Raw genomic sequence first — 10,710 nt, 5'->3', positions numbered from 1 at the left:
CTTATTCTTTGTAAACCTAGTACTTATCCTATCGCTCTCTTTTTGCCTGAACCGCTATATTATGGGAACGTAAACACACCAACATCATTGGTTGTCAAGCGACGGTGAGGGGACAGACACACAGATATGTGTGTGTGTGTATATATATATATATATATATATATGACAGGCTTCTTTCAGTTTCCGTCCACCAAATCCACTCACGAGGTTTTGGTCAGCTCGGAGCTATAGTAGAAGACACTTGCCCAAGGTACTACCCAGTGGGACTGAACCTGGATCCATGTAGTTACTAAGCAAACTACTTACCACACAGCCACGCCTGCACATATATTATTATTATTATTATTAAAAGAGAAAAAGTTAAAGGCATTTAATATTTATTTTTACAAAGACGTCAAACCTATTTCTTTTTAGAAAACTCTTTTCAAAATTAAAAACATCTCTGCAAAGAGGATCCTATTCCTGAAATAAAGCCCTAAGTCCATGAAATTTTCTGGAGATTTTCTTACACTCTTTTCATAATTAAAACCACATGTTCAGTGAGGAGAATTACTGACGGTTTTATACACTGCTTCAAAAATGAACATTGAGGGGTGCGCATCAAGTTAGAGAAACAGCTCTCTCTTATTAGAATTCAAAATAAAGTTCTTTGTCTTTGCTAAAAGGTAATTTTGGACTTTTAACCATTCTAGTGTGTCCATTAATCTTAAATGAGAGAGACGTAGATTAGATCCTGAATTAGTTTAACATGAGTGGAGAACAGTCAAACTTTTTGTTCTAAGAATATAATTAAGCTAGCAAGCCAATCAGTTATCATTTAGCCTCAGGTCATTAGGTGATAAGATATGTTTATTATCAAAGACACTTCAGTTGTAACTATTTGGTCACTTATTTAGAAGTACAGCATCTAGAGACAACATTATTCAATTAGTCTTTGAAAAATTGGAAAAATTTGAGGGAGATTTGGCTGATATTTTGCAAGTGAAAGATAATGTGGAGAAACTCACATTGCCATTGTCATTGATAAAGGCAAAATGAGAAATTTAAATGGGACTGTGGGCTTTAAAGTCACTGCAAGCAACAACTTCAAAGATGAAATAAAAGAGTTGAGATGAGGTTTGGAATATCTTTCTTTTTTAAGACAGAAGATACTCCAAGCCTACATAAAAAGTATCCTTATGTGCAGTTTAATAAATACACACACACACACACACATATATATAAAGTGTCTACAACAATGGAAATGGGTTTTGTACTGAATTGAATACAGAAAATTCTTTGGACATTAAACAAAATGAAAGAAAATCAGTGATTGAAAAAGACAATCATAACATATGTCAGCAGCATCCAATAGACACATATGAAGGCAATATCAACTGGATACTTAGTTGCTACGGAGATAATTAGATGGAGGAAGAGAAATACAGGCTAAAGGCATTGACAAACTAATGTGGTAGATAAGATAAGCACACCAACCAATGACATTAAGGTTATAATTGCCAATTCTAAAAGACATTTGATAATGTTGATGACGGCATGCATATATTTGTGTATATGAATTTGATTATGTTGATGGTGGTGGTGGTGGTATTTAATGCTGATTCTTGAGTATTCATAATAGGTAATGTTTTGTTTCCATCTATTTTTAACCCTTTTAGCATTTAAACTGGCCAGATCTAGCTTCTCACACCTACCCAACAATTTCATTCTAAAAATAAACAATCACATCATCAAAATCTCAAAGCTGTGAATAATTCAAAGCAATGTGAAAAAATAAGCATTACATTTGACAAAGTAATCTGAGTGCTAAGGAGTTAAGCAATTTAATCTTCTTCTGGACACTATCTAGAAACTAAAGCAATTGGTTTATTGACAGTACATTACCGATGGGGTTACCATACAATCAAATTCATCAGCAACTACTGAATTGGATATATGAAATCTGATCCTGTACTCTTTAGTAAATATAGTCTCTAAGCTTCACCCATACAGTGCTCTAGCATTTAGCTTCTTAGACATCTTCTTTTGGTAGGAGTCCTTGACTAATGCACACTGGCCAGAAGTTAGGCCAACATTCAGCTCTGTGTGTGTGTGTGTGTGTGTATGCTTCTCATTTCTATAGTCCTTACTTCAAACTATGACATAACCTGTTGCTGCTTTGACCATAGACTTTTTCCCAGATGTTTTATGTATATTTTTTCTGCTGGAAATGGTATTAGTATGACTGACCCTAATATAGATCATTGTTGTTCCTCTTCACAACTTCATGTACATTCAAGACTGTTAACACACAAAGGAACAACTAATTCCAACATTAAAGTCAACTTAACAAAACAGTATACTTTTTGTGAGCAACCATATAAAAGATGGAGTAAAAGCTGGTATAGTAAACACTTCTTGTATTATTGGCTGCTACCTAAGAACTGATAAACAAGTTACGTGAGTTTTTACCAGTGTGAATACAAAGAGACATTGGGGGATGATTTGCAAGCACAGGCATGACTGTATAGTTAAGAAGTTCATTTCACAGCCCCATGGTTCTTGGGTTTGAGCCTACTTTATGGTACCTTGGGAAAATATCTATTACCATAGCTTCAGTTTGACCAATATCTTTTGAGTAGAAAATGTAGCAGACAGAAACTCTGCAGAAGTCCACTCCATGTGTATGTGTGGACTTTATATACAGCAATGAATGATAAATATTTATTGTATACACACATTCACATAATGCATATATACATGTGTGCATGTTTATATTTTTGAACATACACACACACACACACACACAAAGGATGTCAATACCAGTGTAAAGCCAATGCTCTTCAAAAGAATCAACAAATTTACAGATGCTCATTTGTCATTCTTGCTATCAGACATAGAGTAAAACCAATAATTAGCCCATTGGAATCCTCTAACCTATGAAGCTATGACTCACAAAGTGCAATATAAATTTTTTTTTAAATAACCATTTATGTATCATACTTAATGTAAATATGTTGTTGAAAGGCAATTTACCTGGTATCCATCCTGAAATAACACTTCTTATGGACATGCTGTATTTATAATACATAATCGTCTCAACAGCAGCTAGTGAGAATGCCAAATGCATTTCAGTCTCATTGGGTATTATCAATGGCATGTACTCACAGAACTCCTGCAGAACTCCTTATGATATTGCTCTTTATGGCAAAGCTGGTACTAGATAACTGCAGCTTGAGATACTTTAGGACTCAGGGAATATATGTGTTTCTGGGTTAAAGCATGTATGTTGTCAATACTGTGCCTGCATGTTACTGTGTTTATTGTCAATTAAGTTTGTGCAAAATAATCCAATTTGAGGTTGGAAACATTAATTTATAATAAAGATAACACAATAACATTAAATATTTTTGCAACAAAGATAACATAACTGAAATTAATATCAAATATTAGAATAGTTGTCAAATATTTTGAAAAAAATGAAATATTCTATTGATAGCACTTTTTAGTTAAATTTCTTTCATTCCATTTAGCATTGAAGCTAGTGAATAATAAATATTTATTGTATATAAAAAAATGTTGAATGTAATAACAAGATTAAATACTTGTTTAGAAACTTGAAATATTGAGTTGAAACTGAGACCTGCCTTCACCTCTCCCACACAAGAAAATATCAAACTAAATGAAAACAATTATAATAAAGAAAAAGAGTATTTTAATAAATTTCTGGTTCTATTTTTCTCTATTAGTATTGTTGGATTGTAATAGTATGGTAGATGTAGGTTTTAGATAAATATATATGCAAATAAAGAAACACAGAACAGAAATAATTTTAAATGTTAAATTTTAACTACAGAATGAAATAATCTTCTGAAAATGAGTTGGAATATTTGAAGTAATTGGCAATGGAGGAAGAAGGGGCAAAGAACACAAAGAAAGCTTGTAAGTAGCTAGATTTGTCTTCTAATCTAATTAACTGTACACTGGACTAGAGCTAAATATACAATATAATTAACTAGCAGTTGACTAAGCATATCTGGAGTTTTATAATAGCTTCTGTTTGGGAATTCAAAGAGATGAAGAAAAAAATGCATATAAAATAATTAATGAATAACTAGCACCAAACCTCGAGTAGCTTTTAAAAGATCAATAGAAGCAATCAATATCAGAAGTGTTCTAAATTTATCAGATGAATTCATAACAAGCCAAGAAATGCATTATCTAAATTTTATATAATTATATTACATTTAGCTTAAATAACATATTCTATGGAACATGTTTCAACAAGGTAAATATATTCATACGTATTCATACATTAGAATATAAAACAAAATTATATACATAATTCTTCTATTTTAAATGCCTTTAAAATGTACAATCCATTTAATTAGAGTCAACAATAAATAACATATATTTCATTTTTTCCACACTTTTTATTATTACTATTATTTTTTTTTAATCTATTTTTAATACTTTTATCAGTCGTGTAATGGATTAAATTTGAACATTTTTCAAGGTTCTAATTGCAATTGTTTTGTGGCTACCTCCTATCTAACTAGATAAACATAAAGAGGATACATTTGTAATCTCAACATTTCCAAATGCATTGCATGGCATGAAGATAATGTATGTAGCAGAACATTAAGGTAGTAAAAGCAAATATGGAAATTAGACATTAATGATGAACCAATTAGTCAGGAATCCAATACTGAAATGAGCATTATGACAACTACAATTATAAAGAGGACCAATCTGGATTGTTGCAGTTTACTCTTCCAGTTCAGACATCTGTGGGATGTTGAAAATTCTCAACACTGACAATCAAAATGTGTTTATTTTTACATTATTTAAATACTATACATCACTTAATAATTTATTTCCTATTTTTGTTCATTTTTGTAAACTGTAGCTATTACATTCTTAAATATTTTTTACAATTAATTCTATATCAGCTACAATATGTTAACAAAAACATTTTTATCCAATTTATTACTCTTATTATTTTCATCACATTAATCTGAAACAATTATTCTCATCACATATACAAGCAACATGCCCTTTTTCCTATAGTATAACTCAAACTTCTAAAATATAACAAATGCTTTATCACTAAAATATTAGATTGATATTGAAATAGTTCTTCTTGATGTGTATCATTATTTTTTTTTTTACTTTGTTTCAATATTTTATATTGACTTAAAAGATATTCATTTCAGTTCCAAATGAGTGAAATAGTTTTGGGTAAACTCAGATATTCAGCAGATTTAATCATCACATATATAAACAAGATGACCAACAAACCAACAAAAGAACTTCTATATGATCAATCAATGTAATCAAAAACAGTAATCAAATCTCATCCTATTGCCTGAAAAAAAAAAGAAAAAAGAAAAAGAAAGGCTGCATTGAAAAGACAAAAAAAAAAAGGGACTAGGCATTCAAGGCTGGAATCGTTTTTGTCATAATAGGTTTGCTTGATTAGACCTGACACCTGACGATGGGGTTAATCAGCAAGATGATGACTGTACTTGCAGAAATTTTTACTTAGTAAAATATATGAACAAAATATTTCAGTTTCATCATACATAATATTCTACAAACCTACAAATTATAGGTTCAAAGCCTATCATAAGTATTTTAATCTTCTTTTAGGAGAGAAACATTGCTCAACTGTTATTCACTTCACTTTGTTTCACTTAAGATATTTGAAGAATTAGTTACCATTCTGATTGTATAGTCAAATGGTGAGTGCTTAACATTGAGAGGGCCATCTATCTGAATCAAATAAATATCTACAAGAATTAAGAGATAAGTGACATCTATTTCTATTTCCAGATGAAAATATAAATAAAAAACATAGACTTTTATTGATCACTCTGAATTATAGCCAACTAGTGGTTACAATAATTAAAAATTTTTTTTTAATGTACACTTGATACAATTGAGAGAAGATGCACAGAAATGAGCTAAACACAAACAACAAAGTAACAATTAGTCTTGTCCAGTGTATAAAAAATGTTAGTAGTGAAGCAGTAGACCATGAAGATGTGTGGTGATCTATCAATGATTATTAAATAATTATATATTATTCAAGATGATAAATGAATTGTCCTTTGGTTGTTCAGCAATTTTATGAGAAATTTATTTATTGACATAAAATAATCCAATATAAAATTAAAAATTCATAAAAACAAACCTTATAGTGTATAAAATAATTTCCAGTTTAGAAACTCTTAAATGGCAGTTGTACAAGCTAGTCAGTAAGACAGCAAACTTCACAGTAGAAGCAGTGGTTTCAATTCTAGATTTCAATCCAGATTTCACTGATATGTTTTATGTCCATTAATAAGGTGATAACAATGTAAAATAGTTGATAAAGTCAATATGCAGTAGACTCCTTGATTAAAACGAGCCCCAGTCCAAGGAGATCTGTAATCATGAAAGTTTTCTGTATTAATGAATCCAGACTTGAAAAATATCCCCTATGTTATTCATCCACCACTTCAAAAAGTGTTCGAAAGGAGGCTCTTAGATGTCAACAGGATAGACATACAGCCAACTGACAAGTCTTTATTAGAATTTGATGAAAGTTTGAGTTGAGTATTTTTCCAAAGCCTTTCTTCTACTTTGAAAGAACATAAACTAAGAGCTAGAAGAGTTAACTTACCCATATAAGGATCTTTTGTTCTGTCTTTGTATTTGGTTTTGAAGTTCCATATTTTGTTGGGCATCTACAGTCATGTGTGAAAGCCTAGACTGTATTCTTGGAATCTGTGCATTATTAAGCATGGTAGATTGGTTGTAAACAGTGGGTTGTGCTAGGATGCAATCATTTAATGAAGAAGTTTGACTAAAATAATTTGTAATATCAGGTAGATTAAAGTGAGTGGTTAAATTCTCAGAGTTAATGTGAGATTGCAAATCTGCAGGAATGATTAGCTGGCCAGAGTTGTCATTAACATCTGAGGGTAATTTATCAATTAAATTCGATGATATATCAGTTTTAGTCCCAAATAATGGAAGATTTCTTTCAGAGAGTGGTTCTTGTTTGATTACCTGACAATCAACCTGGAAAGGAAAAGCTGTGTTAGCAATTGAACAGTAGAGGTCGATTTTCTCAGAACATTAATAACATTTATTATATATTGAAGATGTGAAGCACATTGCAATCTTCATATATTATTATAAATAAACACTTAATTAAAAACACTAGTTAATGAAAGAATTACGCTTTTGTATTTAACATTAAAAAAAGTTTTGTATATACTACTATTTAATAAAACACTCATTTTACCAACAACAATTCTATTATAAATTATATTATTATTCATAGCTACTTTCCAGCTAAATTGATGCAAGAGAAAAACACAAACACAATTTTTAATTAATACTTGAATTATTTCTTCATATTATATTTTTTTAAATATTAAGATTCATTTAGAAACCTAGTTCATGCAGAAAATTATTACAATATATCAAACTATATTAGATGAAAAATTAGATTCAGGAAATTGATAGGCTATTTCAATCAATGATTTTAGAAATTCTAATTTAGTATAATTAAAAATCATTAATAGTCAATAAAGTATAGTGTGAACCGTAAACAACAGAGTAATTAGTTTTAGATGCACACACACAATTACTAAGGATATAAAAGGTATAAACAGTGCAATTTTGCATATATTGACACAAAGATTAACACACAATGTTTATTTCTTTTTGGTTTAAAATAAATACAAAATACTTAATTAGTCTTTGATTGTATTAGAAATTTGGAAAGTAAACAATGCTGGTTTCTAGCTCAATAACCAAATATTGAAACAAGATAAAGAAAATATTACTGAAAATGATGTTATTTTTCCATCATTATAACCTCTCCCAACATTATGTTTGAGATGCTTTCTAATAAATTACAACTTTGTTAGACATTACAATAAACTAAGCAATGAGCTTTAAGTATTATAGAATGATACCATACAAATTGAGTTCATAAAAGCTTGTAAACCCTTCCTGATGCAAAAAGCCAATGTAGAATTAGATCAGTATGGTTAATATTTTCTGAGTATAGCTAAGTTGTCTATAACTGAACTAGAACTTTTACAATAATTTATCTGCAACCTCATATTTCATGATGATAATACAATCGTCATCATTTAACGTCCACTTTCCATGCTTGCGTGGGTGAGATAGAATCTGAGGTAGACTTTCTATGAGATGTCCTTTCAGCCACTCTCATATTTCCAAGCAAGCTAATATATCCCCATGGCCAGACATGTTTTCCATGCTCATTTACAACCATCATGTGATATCTAGACAAGGATATGCACGTGCACATACACACACTCACACACCTTTTAGTCTTTTCCTATCAACCCATAAGGCTTTGGTCAGCATAGGTCTATAGTAGAAGACATTTGTCCAAGGTGCTGCACAGTGGGAATGAACCCAAGACCATGGTTGGGAAGCCAGCTTCTCAACCAGATTGCCAGTAGATAGAAATCTGATGGAAACTAACTTCTTAGCCTTTCATTTATGAAATTGATAAATGAAGTAATAGGTTGAATTCAATAACCTTTAAAAATATCAAGAGGATCAAACCTAAAAGAGAAATCAATATCTCCTTTTCTTTACTAAATGAAAGAAAGGATAAAGTAAACTCATATTCTTAGTTGCAATCATTTCACTTCTGTCTCTAATGTTTTTGAAAAACATTACAGTATCAATTAGTTACCTTTAAAAAGTCTGATACCTTATACCTATGTAAAAAAAATCTACAGTGTAATTATTGAATAACATTAATTGACTCAAATGAAACAGATCTAGGAACACTGAAATACCCAGCTAAAGATTTGATTATACCCATAAACTCTGTAGTGAAATATAATATTTACCACTTATGCTAGAATGATACTTAGTCTGTAATACCATTTAGTTGTCCACCTAATTTACAAGAAAGTTACTAAGCATTAAGTTATCTACACAGGCCAGGCCAATACCCTGCAATTCTGCTATAAATTTGTCTTTAAATCTAGTTGAGAAGTTCAGCAGAATTTCAGTTTCCTGAAAATTTAGAGCCAAGAAAATCTGGTTCTATCAAGAAACTTGAAGGAAGAGTTCACCAGTTTACAAAGAGAATATATATGTATGTATGTATGTGTGTGTGTATATATATATATATATATATATATATATATATACATACATACACACGCACACACACACTGCATAGTCTACCAAATTTTAAAGCTATGGTGAAAAAACACTTTCCCGAATGTTCTGTGCAATGTAATTGGACCAGCAAGTATGTGATTAGAGTAAATATCTTACTCACACAGCTATTTGTCTGCCCACGATTTTTGTTTAATTCATAAGTCTGCTTCCCAACCACATAGTTTCAGGTATGGTCCCATTGTGTAGCACCTTGGGCAAGCGTATTCAACTGTAAGCCCATGGCCAAATAGCACCTTAGATTTCAGTAGATTTGGTAGACTGAAACTGAAAGCAGCCCATTGTGTGTGTGTGTGTGTGTGTGTGTGTGTGTTGTGTCTACATTTGTGCTTCTCCAAAAATTACTGGCTTTGCAGCACTTTTGAAAATGTGCAGAATAAGAGATCTCTTACTTGAAAAACAAGTAAGAGTTAGCAACAGGAAGGGCATTAGGCTATAAAACACTGCCTCAATAATATACTTATGTAACCCATGATAGTTTGGAAAAAACAGACATGAAATCAAATGAACAAAATATAAGAATTCATTATGTGCAAATACAGGAGCTTATATACAGAGTCTTTTTATGATGGAATGAGCACAAATTGTTCACACTGATAAAACAGAATTTTACAAGTAGCAGGAAAAAAGTAAGGAAAACATAAAAGAGGTTTTGTAGATTAGTTTTAGAATGGAATCTAAAATTTTTATAGCAAAAAGCTTCAGAGAATCACAGATTGAAAATCTCAATATAACACCATATATTGAATGATTTGGGGGAAATATAAGGAATAGGAATTGATTTAGGGTGCATAGTTTTTTTGTTTTTTTATATTGGAACAGAAGCTAATTCTTCTGGCAGCATATTTGGCAATGTGGGTCTATACACATAGCAGTAGATAGTTGTAGAAATAGCCATGAATGAAGTGCATTGATTGACTTAAGGTAATCAAAAATTTCTGTTATTAGGTTGTCAAGTATGAAATTTGTAGAAAAGAAAAAAAGTTTGCTAATCTTTTATAAATACAAGGAATAGTTTTATTCATCAAAGTATGCACCCATATTGTCAATACACTTTTGCCATTTCAATGGTAGCTTGTCCAGCCTGGAACTGTAAAAGCCTGGCAATCTAGAGTCAATAAAATCTTGGAACGCCTGTTTTGCAGCATCATTGAAATTAAATTTTTTTCCTATTAAAAAGTTATCCACATTCTGGAAGAAGTGGTAGTCAGTGGGAGCAAAATCAGATGAGTATGGTAGATGATGGAGAACTTCCAACTCCAATTCCAGTAGTTTTGCCAATGTCATTTTTGTCTTGCAATAAAATAGGAGTGGGTCTATTGACTAATCTAGGCTGTTCTTTGGTAAGTTTCTGCATCATTTTGTCCAGTTGGCTGCAGTATACTTCGGCCATGATTGATGAGCCAGGTTTATGAAATCGGTCAAACTAAAGCGTTTGACCCGAGCTCAAAAACGAAAAAAAACTAGTGTAATAGGTGTAAAACAACTTGCTGGGAACGAATA

At 31.1% G+C, this 10,710-nt stretch overlaps 1 protein-coding gene across 1 annotated transcript in view; it reads right to left on the bottom strand.

Annotated features, from left to right (window-relative positions):
- Positions 1-6,175: 6,175 nt before the first annotated feature.
- Positions 6,176-10,710, bottom strand: part of LOC106873460 (uncharacterized) — a 20,612-nt gene continuing 16,077 nt past the window's right edge. The window contains exon 2 of the mRNA XM_052976405.1: positions 6,176-7,047. Coding sequence (XP_052832365.1) covers positions 6,643-7,047 — 405 coding nt within the window. The 3' untranslated portion in view covers positions 6,176-6,642. The remainder of the gene's footprint in view (positions 7,048-10,710) is intronic.

This window comes from Octopus bimaculoides, chromosome 2, assembly GCF_001194135.2.
Source record: "Octopus bimaculoides isolate UCB-OBI-ISO-001 chromosome 2, ASM119413v2, whole genome shotgun sequence".
In the NCBI taxonomy this organism is placed as follows: domain Eukaryota; kingdom Metazoa; phylum Mollusca; class Cephalopoda; order Octopoda; family Octopodidae; genus Octopus; species Octopus bimaculoides.
Note: the sequence above shows the minus strand (reverse complement) of the source record. Positions and strands in the feature narration are given on the sequence as shown.